The sequence below is a fragment of the Saccostrea cucullata genome, unplaced genomic scaffold (assembly GCF_032062105.1).
Source record: "Saccostrea cucullata isolate Sc308-1 unplaced genomic scaffold, CSIRO_AGI_Scuc_v1 ctg11156, whole genome shotgun sequence".
Classification (NCBI taxonomy): domain Eukaryota; kingdom Metazoa; phylum Mollusca; class Bivalvia; order Ostreida; family Ostreidae; genus Saccostrea; species Saccostrea cuccullata.
Window position 1 is genome coordinate 1 of NW_026935995.1, and position 24426 is coordinate 24426.

The window sequence follows — 24426 nt, forward strand, 5'->3', positions numbered from 1 at the left end:
ATGAAGAAAAACACAACCATTATATAACAGACATCCAATTCAAGGACAAACAGCTAAACAGGAAAACGGCACCAACTCATTACTTTGGGTGGGACCCCTGTTTTTGTTTCAGATTTTATTTTTAAATTAAATCTCTTTTAAAAGTCGGCAAGAGTTAAACAATGTTATCATAGTTTGTGTTTTTCAAGGACATGTGTAGATTTGTGGCATTTCCTTTGTTCTGAGGTTGTTTGGAAGTTAATGATTTAATTTGTAGATCAGTAGATATTACTTATGAATATTATTTAATATATACATTATACTACAGAGCTCCAGATAAAGTGTGTATTTGCAGAAATATGCATTGAAATTTTCAAAATATGCATTAAAAATTAAAGCTGAGCATACAGTTACCCATTGGCAATCATAGATACGTGTAAAATATGTATAAAGGAAATGTTACACACTCAGTTCACATGGTTTAGTAAATCATGTCTAAGTGTGGTTATTTTGTTTACAGTTAGGCGAGAGAAATTTAATTTTTAGTTTTACGGATTTTTTTTCAAAAAAATTGGGTAGGAGGAGGGAAAAAAATAAAAAAAAAAAAAAAGAGCGAAAGAGACTGCAAGTTTTTTATCATTCAATTAAGATGTGAACAAACCTTTATGTCTTTAGCCATTCGTTGCAATTTGTGTTGCTGGTGGCACATGGAACTCATCATAAGCATTAAAGATTGACTTATAAAAATATCACATACAAGTGTCAATTTCTTGGACATGCCAATTTACAATTTTTCAGACACTCAAAATATAATGTAACTTTAGCTATTGGCATTTTCCAACACAGCATAGGCACATTTCTCAAAGATCATAAGTCTCTAGGGTCTTATTATCATCCGAGTATGTAATAAACTAGCTATCAAGCTGGTGACAGAAATTAATTTTGAAGACACAAAATGAAGGATATCAGCTAAGTCTTTCAAAATCCCTAAATACCTGGTACTTTTTATCAAGCTGATTATTACAATTGTACTGACCAAATTATTTGCTGGAGACAAATTTGATAAAATATTAAGATTAAATCACTTTCAGTAAGTATCTCCATTTTTTAGTTAAAGTATTGCCTGTATCTAATCTCCTTGAAAGCCCTAGGGTATGAACAGAATAAATCAGAAAATGAACCAGTGTATGCAAGAAACTAGCTATTTTTGAAAACGGAAAGGATCATTTAAAAAAAAAAAAAAGATTTTTAAAACAGCAGTAATCGTACAATGATAAAAAAAATGTCATCCATTTTAAGGACTAAAATTAACAATATGTTTTATTTCAATTACATGTAAAAATGGCAAGGTGATCAAGTAAGGCTTACTATTATTCACAAGTTCTGGATTAAATGTTTATCATGTTTATGCAGTAAACAAGCCTAACAACTTAAATAATCTGGTCTTCAAATCAAAATTCCAGCAAACTAATCTCAAAGAGAATAAAGAGATTAATTGAAGACTGTGCATAAGTGGGACTCATTATGAAAGAAGCCTTACTACATACCTTTCTAAAATAATACTATAGACGAAACTCTCTTTACTTTTAATGAGGCCTAGTTGAAATGCAATGCCAACTGGCCAAAAACCTCATTGAGAGTGTAGGGCTCATATAAATTAGGACATTTGTGAATGCTGAAGATGCTTTTAATTTACAAATATCTTCAGAATAACACTGATAAACAAACCAAGCATGGCTTGTGTCTCCATGTTAGTTAATATTCTGTGTGAATAAGACGCTTTAAATTACATATTCAGTGCTGCCATTATCAAACGTTTTGAAGATTTTATTTGATAAATATAATTTTAAAACCAAACTTTGGTGGATATGAAAATTCCGGATTTTTTTTTTTTTAGAAATCGGAAAAAATCGGGTCGGCGGATCCGTAAAACGAAAATTATAATTTCTCTCGCCTTACCCATTGGCAATCATAGATACGTGTAAAATATGTATAAAGGAAATGTTACACACTCAGTTCACATGGTTTAGTAAATCATGTCTAAGTGTGGTTATTTTGTTTTTTCAGAAATACTGGGACATCCTTATTAAGGTTCACTGCCCTTCTGAAAAGAGAGATAACTTTCATTGTGACTTTTTATTATACCCCCCGCTTGAAAAGCGGGAGGGTATATAGTAATCGTTAATTCCGTCCGTCCGTCCATCTGTACGTCCATCCGTCCGTCTGTTACGCTTTTGCCCTTCCAGAAATTTCTGATAAGTGACTTATAAGTGATTTATTCTTTTACTTATAAGTTGTTTATTCTGGACTTATACTTCACTGTTACATTTAACTTATAAGTGACTAATATGTTACAGTACTTATTAGGATTTTTTATGCAAATGAGCTGCTTGACCTATAAGTGACTTATAAGCCAGTATTAGCCACTTATGCTTTATGCAAGTATAGTCACTTATAAGTGACTTATAAGTCAAGTATTAACCCTTCATACTTTGTCAAGTATTAGTCACCTGTAAGTCACTTATAAGTGAAGTACAACACTACCTGTAAAATCCTAATTAAGAACAGAACTTCCAACCATGCAGGGGTTGCATGATATGTTCAAAGCTATTTTTTACATATACACATGTATCTGCACTTTAGATGAAATAATCAAGTAAAAATTTCATAAAAAAAATCCCTTTCATATGACATTTCTTTGATGATGCAAACTTAACATATTAATTCAGTTTACAAACAAAAATGTTGAACAAAAAGGCAACAAGATTTAATGACCTTGAGGCTTCTTCAAATTTATTAAATCTGAAAGCAACTGATGCAATTGATTCAAAATTTCAGGCAAAGGAAGTTAAAATAGAGAGATGATGTAAATAGAACCTACTTGTTGTACCTGATGTGAAGGCATACTCAAAATAAATCTAAAATCTCCAACATCCTTTCACAGACATAAACTTGGTTTCAAATTCTTGTTGCTGATCTCTGCAGAGACAAACTTTCTGATTGGCTACCTTGAATACCCATAATGCTCCTTGAGAGAAGTCTAGTATAGGGTAAAAATTCTAAGTATACACTTATACTTCGCTCATACCATACTGATTTCACCTATAAGTGAGGTATAAGTGAAATATTCACTGATATGTAGCTCATCTTTACCATGTTTACTTATAAGTGAAGTATTAACGAAATCCGTTCCTCACTTATACTTACTCTGACTTAGGGGAGGAAGAGCTAAAGTCAGACAGCATCGAATGTCGGACACTCTTCTCTTTCAGAATAAAATCGTTTCTAAATTTAGTTTCATGTGTATTTTTCTTTCAGTATCTCCGTCTACAGGATGTTATTGGTTGTTTCATACAAACATAGTCGTGAAAAAGTTTGAAATAATGTCTAAAATTTAGAGGATACATACGCATCTCAATGATCCGGATAAAATTCGCATGCACACCGAGCGCGCACCTGTCAGCAGTGACCTTAGTTATCTTTGGCGAAATCTTCAGTTGGTCATCTGTACTCCGTGATTGCCAATATATTTTGTAATTAAATCATACTTTTAAATGAATAATATTACTTATTCCCATAATAACAAGAGATGTTTGTAAAACACTTATGCCCCCCTCCCCCACAGATGGAATTTTTCCAAGTCCAAAAGGGCATAGCTTTGTCAAAAATGGCGCGACTGTACATGTACCCAAAACAGAACTTGACCAAGATAGTTATCTGATAAATCTGTATACCAAATTTCATTTTAGTATGTGCAACCTCTGCAAAGAAAATGTAAGGAAACTGCAAATAATTGGAATTTTTTTCTAAGTCCAAGGGGCATCACTCTGTCAACAAGAGATGTTTGTAAAACACTTATGCCCCCCTCCCCCCAAATTGGATTTTTCCTAAGTCCAAAAGTGCATAACTCTGTCTAAAATGGTGCAATCGTACCCAAAACAAAACTTGACTTAGATATTCAGCTGAAAAATCTGAAAACTAAATTTTATTTCATTATGTGCAACCTCTGCAAAGAAAATGAACGGAAACTGCAAATAATTAGAATTTTTCTAAGTCAAAGGGGCATAACTCTGACAAAAAGGTTGTGATCGAACCCAAAACAGAACTTGTCCTAGACATTCAGCTGAAACATCCGTATACTAAATTTCATTTGAATATATGCAACCTCTGCAAAGAAAATGAATGGAAACGGCAAATAAGTGGAATTTTTATAAGTCCAAGGGGCATAACTCTATCAAAAAAAATGCGATCAAACCCAAAACAGAACTCGATCTAGATATTCAGCTGAAACATCCGTATACTAAATTTCATTTGAATATATGCAACCTCTGCAAAGAAAATGAATGGAAACGGCAAATAAGTGGAATTTTTATAAGTCCAAGGGGCATAACTCTGTCAAAAATGGTGTGATCATACCCAAAACAAAACTTGACCTAGATATTTACCTGATAAACCTGTATACCAAATTTCATTTCAGTATATGCAGCGGTTGTAAAGAAAATGAACGGAAACTAAATGGACCAACAGACCGACGGACAGCAGCAAAGCAATATGCCCTCCCTTCTTCGAAGGGGGGCATAATAATTTTTTGGTGGATATTTATTTAGCAAACCATTAAAATTAAACTGTCCGACTTTACATTCTCGGTCATTTAAAGTCAGACAGGGGAGAATTAAAAGTCGGACAGCACATTATTTTGAATAAATTGTTTTGTATACCCATACCAAAATAAAGTACAAAAAGGTACACTTTTATGCTACTTTTTTAGTACTAAATTTGTGCTTTTTAGAAAAAGGTCAGAAAAAGTATACTTTTTTTGTACTTGGCCAGAGAGCCTCTGAAAGCTAATGTACTTTTTTCGTACTTTATTTGGACTTAGTTTTTTTCCACAGTACTTTTTTTGTACTTTATAGGACTTAGTTTTTTTCCAGTGTACTTTTTTTGTACCTGATTTGGACTTAGTTTTTTTTCACTGTACTAGAAATTTACTTTTCTGGGACTTAAACTTTTTTTAATTGTCATATATTTAAATACTAGAGCAATTTATTATAATGTTATTAAACTTACTGGCAATTTAAGGGCATTTTAGCTTTTGCAACCAAATTTTGCCGATTCGCTGCAACTTAAAATTTTTGGAAGGAAGAATTTACACCAAAAAAAATGTTTTATCACTTCCCTTATAGAAATTGCTTCATTTCAGAAAAAAAAACAATGAAAAACACGTAAAGCAAAAACAATCTCATTGAATTTTAACAGCAACAGACTGATATAATATTGCAGATAAATTAAATGCTGTACACATAAACCGAGGAAAATAAAAGAAGAAAAGGAAAACAAAGAGAAGGAGAGAAAGTCTACCAAAAAAATCAACAAAGTCAATTTTTTTTTTCGTGGCTTTATTTGAGTATCATGTTTATAACTCATCACTCATTCAGGAAAAGAAAAGGTTTCCTTCTTGAAAATTAAATATGTTTCAGATTACTGATTCTAATGTAAAGATAGTAAGATATATAGTTTTCTGTCTATAACCATTTAATAAATATATAAAATGGGATTTATTTTGGAGACAATTTAAACTCAAAAATTATTCACACGATTACGCATTGGTTTATAGATTATAGATTGCTAAATACATGTACTATATGCTACATGTAATTCAAATTTCTTGGTATATAAATGGAAAATTTATCTAAATAATCCACACGATTAGGCCAAAATAAAAAATACTTTTGTTTCCCCTAACGCGACCGACTCAACTAAATCGCACCGACTGAAAAGATTTTTTAAATAAGATGATTCAATAATTTTTTTTTATTGTTAACCAAGTTTTATAAAATACAATTTCATCAAAATCAGTTTTTATCAGAACGGCCGACATTGTTCTACTGTGATTTTCAAGCATTTGTTGGAAACAAAATGACGTCCAGATATAAAAACAGGGCATTAGCTTTTGTTAAAACAAGGGCGAGTCTCAATCTTATGCTTTTAGCAGGAATTGGAATTGGAATTCTTCACTCTTGAAACAATTCGGTAATAAAATTACCATGACTAATAAAGAGTGTTTCGGAGGTGTCTTGGCGTCTCCATGTGAGTGAATAAATTTTGGAAAGGGACGTTAAACAACAAACAAACAAACCTGTCTTTGAATTTAAGGTACGTAATACATGGTAAGGCCCGCCTCATGAGTAGATGAGGGGCCCACCTAGTGAACACATCATTCAATTTCACTGCATTTAATTTAATTTGAGTTTTGATCTAATAACCAGTTCTTCTATGTTCCTATGTTTACTATATGTCATTAAGGAACCATAGGAGTTGTTGTAAATATGTCTGCAAATTTATCCTGATTAATATAATTCAGATGTCCTTTCTTTACGTTTCTTCCTGCCTTAATTTAGTGGTTAAACTTCGTGACTATGACATTGTATATAGCATTTTTATCATTTGTAGATTCGGTTTGGTTCAATTAAATATTGTTAACATACTATTTCCAAATAGTTTTGAAATCATGATTCAGCTTCCTGAGACGTTCAATGTATTTTTCTTTAATTAGGCCCTTGGGGATGGGTTGATTCTTTGCTTTTAATCCGTTCGAGATTTGTTTGGATGACATTTCCCATTGCTCCAAATTTAGACGTACTCAGCACTTTTTTGCTATTTAGCAGTGAGGGATCTTTTTTGAGCCAGCATCTTCTGCGACACTGGACATAAGTTTTCATGGTCCCCTTTGAAGGACCGTTTTCAGCGGTACTTATTGGGATTTGAACCTGCGATTTAAAATTAGCCACTTACTTCTTAACTCCAAAGCAAAATGCTTCAGAACCACTGCAAATCTCATGACCCTCAAAAAGTACATTGATCGTCTATAAGCTCTGAAGGCTGATGAAAGGTTTGAAAAAATATACTCGTATGTCTAGTCTTTGCGTATTTGAGAATCTTGTCTATTTTATTCAATTTACTGTATATAAGTGTAATGGCGTGAGATATTTCACAAGTTCAACAGTTGTGAATTAATTAATTATGAATTTTGCTTTTAAACGTACGATACTTAGTTTTTTGTTCACAATTCGCTTTCTTTTGTACTTTTCTTATTTATAAAGGTAATTTCAATTAAATTTTACAATGTATTTTCAAAGCTGCTGTCAGAAAATAAAATTGTTTACCTACCTACCGATCCAACTTGAGAATTTAGGGGCGGGTTAGGGGAAACAAAGATATTTTTAATTCCGGCCTTATACTAAGTATATTACGTAAAATTAACTTTAAATGTTCACAAATTTTTTCCCGGGCACTAGGTATCATTTTTGTAAGCTGGGAAGGGGCTAAAAAATTTAATACAAAAATCAACTTACCTGAGTGAAGAAAAAAAACGACAAGATAGAAAGAGTGGGTAATTGTCCAAACTCAAAGAAAATTCTATTTCAGAGGTTGATGGGAGGTACGTACGTCCCATTTGATTACATCTTTTAAAACCGAATTTTATTCACGCATTACCAGATTACCCTGATTTGACGGTAACATAAAGGTAGAGGTAAGAAAAACAGCCTTTCAATGAACTTGAATTTTCAATTGTGTAATTAAAAGTAAATGTTTGGGGGGGGGGGGGGGTTGTGGTGTCAGCCCCCCACCCCACCCCTTGATACTTTGTGCATGCTCTACTACAATCAACACCTAAAAAAAGAAGTAAATTGGACTTTAAATGCCGAAACCAGTGTGTGTCCGACTTTAAATTCTACATGTCCGACTTTCACTGTCGCTGTCCGACTTTATCAGCCTCGGCCTTTCCGTGTTTGGTTTTGATTTAAAGCAATACAATTCTTTTAACCAATGAAAATTAAGAATAGAAAGAAGGTAAAAACATCATTTTATGTGACGTAAAACTTTCCGGTTATGTGTTACGAGCTTGGAGCGTGTACCGAAGGTGCATACGAGAAGGTCCGAAAAACTGTCCGACTTTCGCTGTTCCTCCCCTATAGTACACTTATAAGTAAATTTCAAAATTTATAAGTGCCTTATAAGTTGCTTATAAGTGGATTATAAAACACTTATAAGTTTCTATTAGTTTTTTCTGTAAGGGGGGGTACCCATCTCTTATCCGCAACTCCTCTCATACCACTGAATGAAATTTGATGAAACTTTGAACTTTCACAGAATCTTTATTACATATTGCCATTGTGCACCTCCTATTTTACTATTTGATCAGACACATATTTTGGGTTTCCCAGCCACAGGAAAACATGGACTTTTTCACCTGCAGTTATAACCATATGGGAGGCTGGGGGTATCATTTATTGAGCACATCGCTCACAGTACCTCTAGCTTGTTGTTGAATTCTGGTTTCATTTACCAGTAAATGGACCCGGTATTTCCTGTCAGATATTCTATTGGAAAATCATAATTTTAAAAACATCATTTGATATATTTATTTGCTTAAAATTCATTTGAGGAAATTTCCACTCGTATTGAGAAAAATCATCACTCTTGCCAAAAGCGTTAGGCACAAAATATAAAACCCACGGGATGGAAAAACCTCAATAAAAGGAGAGGGGGATGGGGGGAGGGGGGAGTGTAATGGGGACGAGGTATGTGGGCCCAGAAACCCAGTAGTTCGAGAGCGGCTGCAAAGTTAGTGAGGGGTCCTGGGCTGGAGTCCCAGTCTGGCTGACATTTTCCCCACAAACAGAGAGATGAACCTTAAATTATATCTATTATTAGGGTTAAGGTGTCTGTTAAATAAAATAAATAAATCTAAACAAACACTGAAGAGGAAGAATATCCTCTGCAAGCTGCCATTCAGACTGTTATAGTTATAATTCAGGCTGTTATGATTTACATCCTGGTATTATTCTGAACTTGTTCCAACCAAAGAGAGGTAACTCCAACATCAATATCTCCTTTCAAGCTCAAGGTTCATATATATGACTAATGGAATTACTTCATGTCCCATTGTGAGTACAAACAAATACGTAAAAGTTTAATACATTCTTATAATTTTCTTAAATAATCTATAATGTAAAGGGAGAGGAGAAAGATGCAGCGCACCAGAATGGGATTTGAACCCTGGGTCCCCTGAATTTCCAGTCAGGTGCTCTACCGACTAAGCATTCTGCCCAACTGTGATCGAACTTATCTGACCATCTCTTACATTATAAATATTAGTACAGATCATTTAGGTTGCGATTTCAACCCAGGGTTGTTCCAGAAGAGGGTGTCTTATAAAAGTGAATTTTTCTGCTTTCTACTGTAGAAGTTTAGGCTTTACAGACTGTGGATATCGGCCTGGATAGCTCAGTGGTTAGAGCACCTCGCTAGTAATGCAGGGGTCCCGGGTTTTATTCCCAGTCCATCCATGTGTTTTCTTCGTGCATTTCTCCTTTCCTATTACACTACATTTATAGAAAGATGTCAAACTGACCTTTGCTGCAGACATCTTCGAGCACACTCCACCACCCTGAGGCTGGGGCACTGGGAGAGGTTTGAGATAGACTCATTATCTCGAGCTTCTTCTCGAGTCCACTCGACACCAGGTAACCCCAAGTAACATCCCTGGAACCAGTCTCCTTCTGTAAAACATTAAACATGTCAAATTAGTACCGGTCACAGTACCCTAGTGGTCTGTAAAACATTAAACATGTCAGATTAGTACTGGTCACAGTACCCTAGTGGTAGATCGAGTGTTCGTTTTGTGATCGGGAGGTCTGGGTTTGATTCTCGTTTGCAGGGCCTAGTCACAAGTCTCTGATCATGGGGCGAGTGCTGGATTGGTGCAAGGTAAAAGGAAAGAAAAATATTACAGACCAGACCAGGATTTAAATCAATGTCTCCTATAGAGAGATTCCACTGACTGTGCTATTTGTCCTGAATGGGTTTATTTTAATTAGAAAAACATATACTATATATATCGCACTTCATGAAATATGCCAGCTTGAACCGTCGTACATCATAACCTCATGAATCTTCCAAAAATTACATTCATTTCTTAAATGCTTTCAGGCTGATTACTGTGATGTTTACAGTGGCGGATCCAAGAATTTTGAAAAGAAGGGTGGGGGTGGGGGTACTATAGTTTCGGTTCAGGGTAGGGGCCTACAGCAATCTAATTAAAATTAGATGTTAGATCCGCTCGCATACTCGCTAAACTAACATCTAACAACATCCCATAGAGGGTCACTTCAGAGGTCAAATGCGGAACAACTCTAGACTTATTCACTTCGATTACGTCAACAAATATCCAATGATTTTGCCAGCGACAATTTGATTGGTTGATAGAATTTGACCTCTGACGTGACCCCATACATGCCAACTTTCCCGATTTTTTCGGGAGTCTACCGATTTTTAACCCTGTCTACCGCTTGTCTACCGATTAATTTTTTTTCTCCCATTTCTACCGATATTTCGAAAATCCGGAATTTTTACCGATTCGCTTTGAATAATACAGTATTTCCGTGTGCAGAAAACATGGCTGTTTCAATGTTTATCGGTAGGATATCTGTTTATTGCCGCTAATAACAGGTAATTAACAAGGTGTCAACTGTGCTACCAGTCATTACAGAGGTTTTTATTGCTCCTGAACCTCATTAACAGTGTATTTTACCCAAGACAATTATGCCAGATGTGGAAATTTTAGAAATACACACGACACTGGATACAAACTGACAAACTTGTGAGAGTTCACACTTTACAGCAAACTTCGACAATATACGTATAAACCATTTATAAAAGGTGTTCAAGTTTTGGAATATTGCATTCCTCATTAAATTGTAATCTAGTCATGGAAAAGACACTGCCAAAATCCAACATGGAAAAAATGTGCCTGCAAGTAAAACCACAGGTACTTGGGTCGTGGTTTATAAATATTTATAATGTACCTTATTGATATGTAAAAAAAGTAAAGGTATGCAGGCTCCGTAATGGCGTCTGCTCAACTCGCTTGTTTACATGGTCTGTTTTCTTTAAAAAACGCTGCACCTACCGATATTTCTGCAACGGACGCCTCAGACCATTGATTACTAATTGTAAATATCCTCACATCTTGCAAATAATTCCTAAAAGGTGATTTTTAAACAATTTTTCAAAATTTTCGTTAACGTGCCCGGAACTAAGTGCAAATACTAAAACCCGAATCAAAATGAAGAATTCCGGCCATTAAGACACTCCAAAATTCTAGAGGCATTCCGAGAAAATTATAAATAGTTATGGAAATTTCAAGTTATATTTAAATTTCTCGGGATGCCTCTAGAATTTTGGAGTGTCTTAATGGCCGGAATTCTTCATTTTGATTCGGGTTTTAGTATTTGCACTTAGTTCCGGGCACGTTAACGAAAATTTTGAAAAATTGTTTAAAAATCACCTTTTAGGAATTATTTGCAAGATGTGAGGATATTTACAATTAGTAATCAATGGTCTGAGGCGTCCGTTGCAGAAATATCGGTAGGTGCAGCGTTTTTTAAAGAAAACAGACCATGTAAACAAGCGAGTTGAGCAGACGCCATTACGGAGCCTGCATACCTTTACTTTTTTTACATATCAATGAGGTACATTATAAATATTTATAAACCACGACCCAAGTACCTGTGAGTAAAACCATTAGGACTGCCCAGAGTGATCAAAATAAAAAAGAAAGGAAAAGACCATACTTTTTGCAGACTTTGATTGAAAATTTAAAATGACTTAATATTCCCTCTGATTAAGAAAAAAAATAATTTAACAATATTTTGTATAACAATAGCCTTATAAACTTTGTAATTTACCAACAGACAATGAACAGTTCAGCTTATTTGTAAAGTTTAACATCCTTATTTATGTAATAATATGTTAACTTTGTGTATCACATTCTTTAAGACAGGGGGTATATTTATCTTAATATTAACATATTAAATAATTTTGAATAAAATTGTCTCTTAAAAATTTTAAATGATATTGTATTTGTGCTTTTCTTTAAGTTGATAGAGAAGAAAACACTTTTTGAAGTAGTAATAATATATATAATATAATTAAGGTAGTAGATTGATAATTTAGAAAAAAAAAACAACCTACAAAAAGTTATTTCACGACAAAACGCCGCGAATTAGGAACTTTTAAAAATGTCGTTACGCGCAATCTCCCCCAAGAAAATTTTCAAAAGTTGGCATGTATGTGACCCTCAATGGGATGTTGTTAGATGTTAGTGTAGCGAGTATGCGAGCGGATCTAACATCTAATTTTAACAAGATTGGGGCCTACAGCTACACAAAAAAAAATGATTTATTAAATTTCATGTATATTTTTGACACAACCCCCTCTGAATAAGTGGTACATGGTACAAGTACAGTGGTACAGTGGTACATGATACAAGTATACATTGAATACATTCCATTTAGATGATAAATGATGTAGGATGACACCTTCTTTCTTCTCCATGGTTTGATATTACACAATTCCAAATAAAAATTCAAGTTGGGAAAAAAAATTAATACCGGACTTTACCATAGGGTATAATGTTTTCTACTGATGTTCTAATTAAGCTATGAAATTAGTTTAAATATGAATGAGGTTATGTCAACTTACATTAATATGCTATAAAATTAATGTTCAAGATTTGAAAGTTTATGATTAAATATTCTGATATAAAAACCACAACACTACAAGTCCAGCGTCAAGTAGCGCGTGCACCTGTTGGACTACGTTGACTTTGCTGACAGTGACGCAGTCACAAACTTTTAATAGTCGACTTTCACATTACCGTCGCCATTTTAGGTCAAAGGTCAATCGGCGTAAACATGCCATCGCGTCAGTAGAAACAAAATGGCTACATGTAATACATCAGTCCAGAGGGTCATTCAATCTGACGTTTATTGTTTTTATTCTGTAGCAAAGATCCATACACGTAAGAAAATCAAAATTCTTTATTACTGAATTTATTAAATAACAATAAATTGCCATTACTTTCATTCAAAATTCGTGCGAATCGGACATTAATGTAGTCGCATAGCGTTTCTCCCTATGTAAACACTCATGACGAGAGACCTTATAAACTAGTATTTAAAATCAATGAATACCGTTTCATACAGGATAATATTTTTAATCATAGCCTTAATTATTGATATCACTTTGTTTCATCCTACAAAAATGTTTTGTTTTGTTTTTTCAACGGATATGTCATATATATAATTGCAGTATTTTAGATCTAATGATCTATACTACAGTAGATATAAGATTTTATTTAAACCAAGAGACATACATCTCATAGGTAGAACACTGTATGCAGTTATGGACAACAATCCCAACTGCCTGCAGTTCCTCATTTAGTATTATACATAATATTGTACATGTAGATGTATATCTAAGATAAAATTTATGTGTCAAAAAAAAAAAAAAAACAACAACAAAAACAAACTAGAGGTACTGTGAGCAATGAGCTCACTAAATGATACCCCCGCCTCCCATAAGAATATAATGGTAGTGTCCATGTTTGCTGTGGGAAACCCAAACTAATGTGTCAGATCAAAAAGTAAAATAGGAGGTTACAATGGCAATATGTAATAAAGATTCTGTGAAAGTCTCATCAAATTTCATTCAGTGGTATGATGCGGATAAGAGATGGGTACCCCAAAGTGTAACAGGTGGATGTACAGACGGATATACCAATTACTATATACCCTCCTGCTTTTCAAGCAGAGTATAACAAAAAAAAAAAAAAAACACAGACACACACACACACACACAAAATCCAAACAAACACAAAAAGAGATGTTGTCTTAATCATGTAATTATAAGTGATTGCTATAAGTATTAAATTTGAATAGTAAGTCTTAAGAAAGAATGATTACAGAAGATAATTTGATTCAAATTTAAGATACCTTGTTTAAACAAATATACAATGCAGAGTGCTCTTGGACTGTTCTCCCCTAACTTCCAGTGAAGATGTTAATTACATACTTTAAAATTTTCATTGTCAAAAAATATTGAAAAATCTTTATGATTTTGTTTTAAATTTCAGCATTTGGTGATGGGTATGTTGCAAAATTTTGTTGAGTTTCTAATTTTCAGTTTAGGAGTTCCAATTATTTTTGGTTTGTTTTTAAACATTATGACCCAGAGAGTTTGTTGTGTCAAAGACTGCAACAGCAGTGGATATCATTTGAAAAAATGGCGAGAACAGTTTTGCGAAATGCACTCTTGCAATTTTGGCACATCAAGGTGCATATGCACACCACCCTTTCAGTTATTTCCCTTTCCAACTGAAATTCGCGATCCCCATGCACGGTCTGTATGGAGAAAGAACATAAACAGGACCTCAACAGATGGGAAGATTAACATCTGGTCACCAAATGACAATTCGCGAGTTTGTTCTAAGCATTTTGTTGATGGTGCACCCTCACTGCTTCATCCTTATCCCACCATAAATCTGGGGCATATGTCATCTATTGTCTCCAAGGGTCGCTTACCTCCAACTAAAAGAGAATTAAATAAAGAAACACCCAAAAAAAGGAAAATATCTGAAAGCCAAGATGACCCTGTTTCTGTGTGCAAACTTGATCATGACTATGCAAATCCTTGTATCAAATGTATTGAAAAATCAAAAGAGATTTCAGCACTCAAATCAAAAATCAATGAACTCCAAATTGAGTTAATAAAGCAAAAGAAGCTAAAGCAAAAACCACTTTCCATTACAGACACAGTCTTAAAAAGTAACAAATCTGTAAGATTCCATACTGGTTTGCCTTCGTTAAGTGCTTTTCACACCATCTACAAGGTTATTGAGCCAAAGATAAAGAAAACCAAGTACTGGAGAGGTCCTAAGCATGTGTTCCACACCCTTAAACACAAGGTTTTAAAGAAGTCAGGGCCACGAAGATTTCTGTCATTAAAAGAGGAGATGGCATTGACTCTTATGAAATTAAGATTAGGTCTTTTGAATGAAGACTTAGCTACAAGATTCAATATCAGTGCTCCACATATCTCAAAAATCTTCACCACATGGATCAAGATTCTATCCAAATTTCTTGGAACCTTGGTGTTCAATCCATCCAAAGAAGTAGTGCGTGAAAATCTACCACCATCCTTCAGAAGCAAAAAATATTCATCTGTGCGCCATATCATTGACTGTACTGAGGTATTTTTAGAGAAACCGCAAAATCTAGAGGTGCAGACAAAAACGTGGTCAGATTATAAACACCATCATACTGCTAAGTTTCTGATTAGCATCAACCCATCCGGGATGATTAATTTTATATCAGACTGCTGGGGAGGTAGAACCAGCGATAAATACATCACAAATAGATCTGGTTTCTACAGTTTGATTGAACCCTATGATGTCATCATGGCTGACAGAGGATTCCAAATCAAAGAAGAGGTTACCCTTCTTCATGCCAATTTGATGGTTCCACCAGGACGTAGAGGAGCTTGCCAAATCAGCTGACGAAGTACAGCAAACAAAGCAAATAGCAAACAGGTGTATATATGTTGAGCAAGCCATTCGCAGAATGAAGTATTTCAGAATTCTGAAGCATGAAGTCCCTGCTACTTTATTTCAGCATTTACATGATATAATTAAAACTGTTGCTGGCATTTGCAACTTGTATCCTCCCTTGCCTAAATACAAATAAATTATTCCAAAATTTTCTTTTATGTATAGCACCTACAAGAACAAGTAAAACATTTTTTCAATTCACAGTAACATTTATTAATGAATTAAACAGCAAACAAACTAACTAACAATGAAATAATATTTAACACTCCCTATGAATAAACAGTTTTTCTCCGTCAATAAATACTCATAATTTACTTGGATGTTGAACATTTCAAACAAAACCACTTATCTTTCTGTTTTAGTACTGTTTGTGTTACATTTACACACTTAAAATGAAACCACAAATTGCATTCATCACAAGCAATGCTTCTGTCACTATAGGATGTAATAGACCCTGTTTCTTTTATGATGTTTCTACACACTGGACAAAAATATCGAGAACTGTTACTTGTACCCACATCAACATCCATAGGTTCTATATTCTCTTGACATTCATTAAGTTTACCTTGTAATAGTTCAGGTACAATGTAATCAGTGAAAAATATAACTAAATTTGGTAACAAAAATTTTGAATATGCATCCTGATCAAATTTGATTCTACATTGTAATGGGCCATTTTTTGTGTATATATATAAATCACACCAATTGCGACCTTTTATGCCGAGCTGACCCTGAATCTGGGTAAAATATGCATGATTTTTTTTAACACAAAAACCATCATTACAAATTTTTACATATTCTGGAAGATGACAAACACAAAAAGATTTACATTTTTTACACTCCGGTACAAGAGGACACTTAACTTCAAGAAGACCATCTCCACAACATGAACAAGAAACCAGTAAATCTGGTGTAGCACTAAGAAAAATATTTCTCTTGTCTATAAACAGACCACACTTTCTTGATGACACATTGACATGTTGTTTTTTATAAGTATTCAAATAAGAACAGATTGCTAATGGCTCAGTTTCTCTACCATATTTTAAAGATTTGATATTGGGATTAATCTTTGTATAGCACATGATAGACTTGGTAAGTGAAGAACAATCTACTTGTACATCTTTTCTACGACCATCCAGAACAGAGTTCACTTTTGTATATACTTGATAAAATTTAGAAGCAGTTATCCGTCCTTTACGCAAGCGGTGCCAATTTTCATTTTCATGTTGTCCAACAGTAAATTTCTCAATAGTTGAAATTTCATAATCATCAATTTTTGGTAAAAAATTTAAAAATTCATAAGTATTTTGAGAACCATAAGACTTTGATATGGTTGATAAATCAAATTTATCAATAACAGAAAGGTCTTCATGGCCTGTATCTTCTTCGTTTGATCCTACGGCTCCCTCTGCTTCCTGAGCTGAAGTTGGAACATCACCAGTCCGAGGTAAACCTTGAAGTAAATAAACAAAACTAATCATAATAAGTCTTTGACTGGTGTAAAATTTATCCACGTCTTGTCAAACTAGATATGTTGTATATTATATGATGTACCAAGCCAACAAACTGGACAAACCAGGAAACACCTCACGGGAAAGTATCGATAAGCAACATAGTAATGTGCCAGACTAGTCAGTGAACATCATTACATGTGAAAACATTTTTACAGTATTTCCATCTTACAAATTTTATAACTATGTTATATAACTTATATAGATTTTTATTAATTAATTAGTAATAATACATTTCAGAATTATACAGTCATGCTCATTGGTTTAAAGGTTGTCAAATGTGAGGAGACAATTTGTGAAGTCTTATTCATGCTCTGCAGGGTGACACCTGTGTTGCCTCCCTTCAAATGACAATAAAATAGCTCAAGCGAGCAATCAGTATGACAACTCTGTTGTCTTCACTAAGTTTAAAATAGGTGTCATAAACAAGATGACTCATATTTATAATTACATAATTAAATTTGTTTACGGATTGGTAAACAATTAATTTTAACAGTGAGGACAAAGTTATATTGAAGATACTTTGAAAGTATGGAATTGGAGCAGTCGATAGAAGAAAACATGATTTGACTAATGTTTTCTAATCTTATGCGATCTTAATATAAGATTCTTTATAATAATAAAACAATCATGGACTGTTCAGAAGGGGACCATCACTAATTATCAGGTCCGAGTAGGGTTGTTGTCCTTTGGCACAAGGGCTCTCAGGTGTCAACTGTACTCAGACTGATGATATGTCTCAATCCCCTGTTATAAAGAGTCCATAATGTTAGATTAGTTATAATTTACCTTTGAATAAACAGGCCTCGGGGACAACACCACGAAGTGCAATGCTCAAACTGTCAAGTATGGCGGTGTTGGACTCCTCAATTTCAAGAGGGTTGTACTTTTTCTTTTCAGTGGCCACTAGTGGTCTGCTTTTAGCTATAAAATTAAATCATATATAAACACAAAATTGCAAAATCTCTTTCAAAAAAGATATATATTTAGCCTTTCATTAGTGTTTTTGTTGTATATGAAATGAAAAAAAAACATCTAAAGAAATTTTTAAAAATTTATGTATTTCAAGGACACTGTATAATACCCCGGTACTACAGAATATTTAAGTAAACAACAATATGGAAGTATGTTATGAAATCATAGTTTAAATGATAGACCATATTTAGCTCGAGAAGATTTCTTCAGGCTGGTACATAAGGCTGATATTTTCTGTGGCTCCAAATCTTTCATCACCTTTGGCTGCACCCAACCACATCTGGCCATAGTACATGATGTCTGCCCATACTGATTAGCAGCCTCGATGCGAAAAAGTAATGCAGCAACATGGTTGCATGTTTGCCCCAATCTACAATATTGATCAATGTCAAACATATAATTTAAAACATGTATGACACACTTTATCTTATTAAATCAAATTTGACCATTACATAATTAGTCAACTGAAATGTAAATTTTCATACCCTGCAGTACATGTACAGTAGGCTCCCAAAACCTCACCATCCTCTTCCGAAATTGCTGCCCAGCAGTCATGTAAATCATCTCGAATTCGTTGGGAGGGGATGCACTTTGCTCTTAAGATGCATTTCTTTTCGCTTGTCAAACGGTAATAAAAAAACTTCTTGGAGCCAGCCACTTGTAAAATATTCATATGCTTTGCCAACCTTGTAATCTTTGAGAAGTGAATTTGTAAGGGAGACATCTCCATGCTTTAATAAAAACTGAGTAATGTCAGACAAAAATGTCGGTGGCCACTTATCTATTGCACTCTTCTCGTCCATCCATCCTTCGTATGTTTTCAGGGGGTCTTGGATTCCACAAGCAGATAAAATACTTTCATAGCACTTAGCATTATGTTCTAAAATATCACGAGCTGTTGGAATAATAGGTAGATTTAACTTGGAAGCAGAAAAACAAAGAGCTACAAGTTCTTCTTTAGTACCTGCTTTAGACAGACTCCTCTTGGTTAAATAGGCCTTCAAATTTTCTGTTTTCCACGTTTGGAATTCTTGCAGGGTGTAAAATCTGATCTCCAGGATCCATAGTGTAAGTCTATATCAAATTGTGTATACGTAAAATGGCTCAAAATACAGTAATTCGATAAATAAACAAGTCGAAATTATACCCGCTCAGTATTGTTTTAGCAATAAGGCCGCTTAAGTTAAAGACTTTACGCCGATTGACCTTTGACACGGGCCGCTTACAACATATTATTGAGGAATGTGAAAGTCGTCTATTAATCAAACGATACATAGGGCCTATAAATTAATCACGCTATACATGCCGGTTTACTAAGATTGAAAACCCTGTAAAATTTACCTAATAAAACCATCATGCGTAAAGGAGTGATAGTATACATGTGTATAAAGATGGGGGGGGGTTTACCTGGACGGACCCGCTGACAGGTGACCTGTGTGTCACGTCCGTTTACCTGTTTACGTCTCTCAGTGTATCGGACGATGAACTTACCTGTAGCGTTGACGTCACAAGTCAGGTAACACAGGTGTATATATATCAGACTCAGTAAGACAGTCCCACTACATGTAACTCGACTGCTCACCATTCTTCGTAAACTTCAGGAACTTTCATCTTTCAGATTTTGTGTTCATACACCTACATTCAAAAGATCAGAGCAAATATTTATGATGTATTATTTTTCAAACTAACAAAGATTCATACCGAACGGAATGATTTTTAACGAGTAATTTTGTATTTGGTGATAATAATCCCGGGTTGCTAAAGTGCATCAATAATTCGTCGCGAACTATTTTCCTTTGCGGATGTTTTGTTTATGCAGCATCCCGCTACAATGCGCACCTCTCTCTCTCTCTCTCTCTCTCTCTCTCTCTCTCTCTCGACAAAACCGATGTGTGAAGAATAATGGACGAATAGGCGCGCATACAGAATTTTTTTCTAGAGGGGTTCACCACAGTCTAAATAAAAAACCCAACCCAGGAATTTCTTGACAAGTAAAGAAAAAAAAACTCGCCCAAACATTAAAAACCTATTTCGGGGGGGGGGGGGATAATCGATGACTTCTAATGCTTCAAACCTTTTACTTCTCATACCAATTTTTTTCCACTGCGTTTTCCAAGGGGGGTTCAAGGTAACTTTTTTCTTGCTTTAGTTTACAAATACATACAAGTATTTATTTTACACAAACACAATTACAATAATTGGCAAAGGCACATCATCCATTGTTCATTATATTTAAACAATATAGATTTAATAACCTTGCAAATTCCAAGGGTCCTGACCCCCTCCCCCCTCTAGATCCGCGCATGCAAGTGAAATACATTGTGGGGAAAGTGCTTTCGTATTACGTTTTTATTGAAATGATAGGCAATTTTTTAGAAAATAGCAGTCTTGTTATAGACTATAAACTCCTTTCTCATCTTAAATTTAAAGATTTAAAATTTTATTTTTTTTTTGACTGACTAAAAATAAATCTGTCAAGGATTAATAAAAATAACTTTCCCATCTGCTCGTGTGTTCTAAAGATTCTTTAATCATTTGTTAACATTGATCTATTTTATACCGTTATATCGTCTAGATGCAGAATATATGGTGTCTTTGCATTAAACTAGAAAATAAGATATGACAAAATATGATGCCTTAACACAGGTGAATTTATCTTTATTTTAAAGTGATTAGTTGTGTAAAGAAGATGATATCGTCTCAGTATGTAATCAAACATTGGCGTCGGTAGCAAATTAAAGGGGGGGGGGGGCTAAGTATAAGAAATTTTTTTTAGACTTCCAAAAGGAAATGCGTAGAAATGTCCATTGTCCAAACACGTAAATCCTATTCCGTGGGGGGGGGGGGGATTTATAGGCTCGAACTTCAGTACCCTTTTTTTTTCAAACAGCACCACTTTCCCAATTTTAAACCTATACTGCAACGTGTCTGTGGAAAGTATTGGGGGCTAAACCTACGCAGAAATGTTCAATGTCTATACTAAGTTTATCTTTAGTAAAAAGGGGGGCGTATAGCCCCCCCCCCCCCCCGTTACGACGCCTATGAATAAAAATTTATGGGGAAAGTTTTTATCACTCATTTTATGGGGAACGTCATCAGAACTCCTCTGGGTTTACTGTTGAATTAAACAATCAATCTTGATCATGTTGTTGTTTATGAACATTTTACTCCTTACCCTCTAATTATTCTTGGATACAATTTTACATAGATATATGACATTTTGATGTATCTTCATTTTTTTAAGGAAGAACCTATGTCGGAAAAGTCTTTGTCACAAGATTTTCAAACTTTTCTAAATGATAAATTAGAACTTGCTTATCAATCAGTTAAAAGCTCGTGATGCGTTTCCTTGTTATGCCCCCGTAAACGAAGTTTCGGGGGTACATAGTTTTTGTCGTGTCCGTCCGTCTGTATGAAGGATATGGAGATAACGAACAGTATTCAGTCTCAAAGTCCATAAAACAATCCAAAACAAGAGCAAAGCAAACACGTACCCCCGAAACATCAGAGGTGGGATAAGGTGCCATGGAGGAGTGAGCATCCCCTGCCGACCGGTCACACCCGCCGTGTGCTCCTTGTCATGATCAGGAAATAACGGAAAAAATCCGTCGTCAATTCAATGTATCAGTAATAGACTAACAATTGGTATGAAAAACGTCAGTCAGCATTTGACTAAATAATAAATTGTATTTGCTGACAAGGTCATTGTATCGACCATAGAACTTACGAAATGGTGACGATACTGCTGCTATTTTTGTTTCATCAACTTGCTTGTCAATAATTAACGTCGTTTTAGAAATTGTTCATACGTAGAGCATGCTCTTGCGTATCGAATCAACTGAGATATATATACTCCGTTTGCATGTGATGAAGGTATATAATATTGCTGCATAAGTAAGGGAAGTTGACGATAGAAAAGTTAAAGCTATCACGTTTATCATATAGCTTGGTTGTTAGATTACCATTAGTGTCTTTTTAGAGTAAAATTATCCAAGTATGAAACAGAAGACTCTGTGCTATCTTTTATCACAAGCTCACCAGGATAAATCGTATCGACATAGGAATAGAAATTACCATTTTTAATTGACAAAACGTCGTCGATATATCTAAATGTCGAGTTGAAGGCCATAGCAAGTGTTTTCTTCTTTTCACGCAGGAGATTTTGCATAAATTCTGCTTCATATGAATATAAAAATAAGTCTCTTAATAACGGAGCGCAATTTGTACCCATGGGACTTCCGATATATTGTTGGAATACCTGGTCTCAAAAAACCACAAAGATATTGTCAATCAGAAACTCAAGCATCATCTTGGTGTCAACTTCAGAGTACTTATGTTTGCAATTAGAATCTGTTTTAACAAAATAATTTTGAAAATGACCAATGAAGAGGTAAGCAAATTTACAAGTTCCATTTTCATTGAAGAAGCAGCTGTCAATGATATCAAAAGCCTAAAATTTAATTTGTCGTGGGGAATTGTTGTGTATAAAGTTGAAAAGTCGTAAATTTTTAAGCTGTTGATTTTTGTAAAGTTTTGTGATTTTAAATTGTCCAAAAGTTCTTTAGAATTTTTTAGTATCCACATCTGATTCACATCACTTCTTGAATACTTAGTATATAGTTGTACTGAGTACTCTTGAAGTTTTTCCTTCACTACTGTCAATATCTTAGCGAGGAGTAACGAAAGAGGCCTGGCTGAATATTTACTAGAACCCGCAATGTATCTTTGTTTGTAAGGATTCTTTCTCACATTTCATGAAGCTCTTAGCATGAGTCACTAAAGAATTTAAACTAATATGGTTTAGTGCAATTAGAGTGATCTGTCCTTTTGATGAAAAATAGGAATTCAGTAAATTACATAATTAAATATTAGACCACGATAACATGAATGAACAAGATGTGTTTGTGAAACATTGATGCCCACGTATGCATGGTAATTAAGCGAAGATTAAACTTTTCTTAAATGTAAATTTAATATATTGGTACCAAAAGTAGGGTATTCTTACTGGAAATACAATTGTGAAATATGAAAGTAGGACAATGCTAAAGTTTTCCCATAAGTACGGAAATATCCAAGGTCAAGGTCAAAAGATCAAGGTAATTGGTATTCAATGAAAGCCTTGCCACAAAAATAGATATGCTAAGTTTGAAGTCCTAACCCTTCAAAAGTTATGACGAAGGATAAAAATTTTTAAAAGAAGACCAAACTCCAAGGTCAAAGGTCTTGCTAGCAAATGAAAGGTCTTGTCATTAGAAATAAATATATAAAGTATGAAAGCACTAGCCCTAAACCTTTGAAAGTTATGGTCCATGTTTGCTGTTTAGAAGTAGGTCAACCTCCAAGGTCAAAGGGTCAAAGCTCTTGGTATCCAATGAAGGGTCTTCTCACAAGGATTACTTATGTGAAGTATGAAAGCCCTATCCCTTACCATTCAATAGTTATGGAAAAAGGTTCAAGTTTTTTTCATATAAAGTATGGAAATCTCGAAGGTCAATATCAAAAGGTCAAGGTTGTTAGTATCCAATGAAAGGTCTTTCCACAAAGAATACATATATGAAGTATGAATGTCCTGGTATCTACTGTTCAAAAGATATAGCCAACCACCCATAGGCAAATGTTGGGGTCAGAATATAAATAAAAAATTCCCAAAGAGTCCATTCCAAGCCTCCGTCTATCAGTACTTTCAGTGCTTTGATTGATAAACATTTTTATTTTTTAATCTGAAAGTAACCCAAACAATATCTAAAGCAATAGCTGCTATGACTGTTTGTAAAGTTTGAATTGGCATTTCAGCATTATTTTACACCTACCGATAAAACTAAGGTAATGACGAAGTTCTGATAAGAAATTTCGCACAATAGACAATTGAAGTATAGGCTGTTTTATTGCACGCATGCTGTCCGTTGTCCTTCCAACGGCTATTGCCCAATTATTTCTCGGTAACGATGATAACCGAACCCGAACGGGATGCTGATATAGTGTAGCGACTTGGATCAAAGGACAAGTCTCATTTAAGGCTTATCTGTGGTCCCCGGTTACTCCTCAAATTTCAAACATTTATCAAAGGCTTTTAAAATTAAATATTATAAATAACTAATGTCTTTATTATTTGAATCTTCATCTAAAAATGTCAAATAATAGATATACACAGCATTCGAAGTTACGTTTTGAAGTTGGGGTCCTTTGATTTTCATGAATATCAAAAGAAATCACTGACAGGTACACACTTTCAAGCTTTCATAAACACCGAGCACAGATTTGTTCAGAGTCGAGTTTGATATATATTGTGTATATTATATTTTTAAAGGTTGAGTAAAAATATCTTTGTTGAACAACTTTGTGCTCTATGTTTTCTAATTAAAAGTATTGTGATTTTGAACCTCGTCGCTGTCTTCATTTACATGCGATTAACCTCTTTATGACCTGTTTCGAATCACAACAAGCCACGTGGATTTGTGTCGTTACAGGTAAATGCCCACAGTAAACGTGCAAGCAAGCACTCTGTTGAAA

At 34.4% G+C, this 24426-nt stretch overlaps 1 protein-coding gene and 1 long non-coding RNA gene across 2 annotated transcripts; one reads left to right on the plus strand and one right to left on the minus strand.

The window, feature by feature from the left end:
- The first annotated feature begins 10699 nt into the window (after positions 1-10699).
- LOC134244488 (uncharacterized) lies at positions 10700-11893 on the plus strand. The gene is made up of 2 exons (XR_009987229.1): positions 10700-10798; positions 11558-11893. It is a non-coding gene; the product is annotated as an uncharacterized LOC134244488 (long non-coding RNA).
- A 3692-nt stretch (positions 11894-15585) lies between these two features.
- Positions 15586-18886, minus strand: LOC134244490 (uncharacterized). The gene is made up of 6 exons (XM_062726755.1): positions 18402-18886; positions 18099-18286; positions 17731-17865; positions 16269-16883; positions 15884-15995; positions 15586-15598 (listed from the first exon to the last, which is right to left on the minus strand). The coding sequence occupies exons 1-6, from the start codon at positions 18644-18646 to the stop codon at positions 15586-15588; spliced, it is 1308 nt and encodes a 435-aa protein (XP_062582739.1). The 5' UTR covers positions 18647-18886.
- Positions 18887-24426: the final 5540 nt, after the last annotated feature.

Coding starts and splice junctions, on each gene's coding strand:
- LOC134244490 (XM_062726755.1), bottom strand. CDS start 18,646: ATGGAGATGTCTCCCTTACAAATTCACTTCTCAAAGATTACAAGGTTG. Junction 18,287..18,401: donor TACTGTACATGTACTGCAGG/GTATGAAAATTT, acceptor TCAATATTGTAG/ATTGGGGCAAACATGCAACC. Junction 15,996..16,268: donor GTGTCCTCTTGTACCGGAGT/GTAAAAAATGTA, acceptor AACTATTACAAG/GTAAACTTAATGAATGTCAA.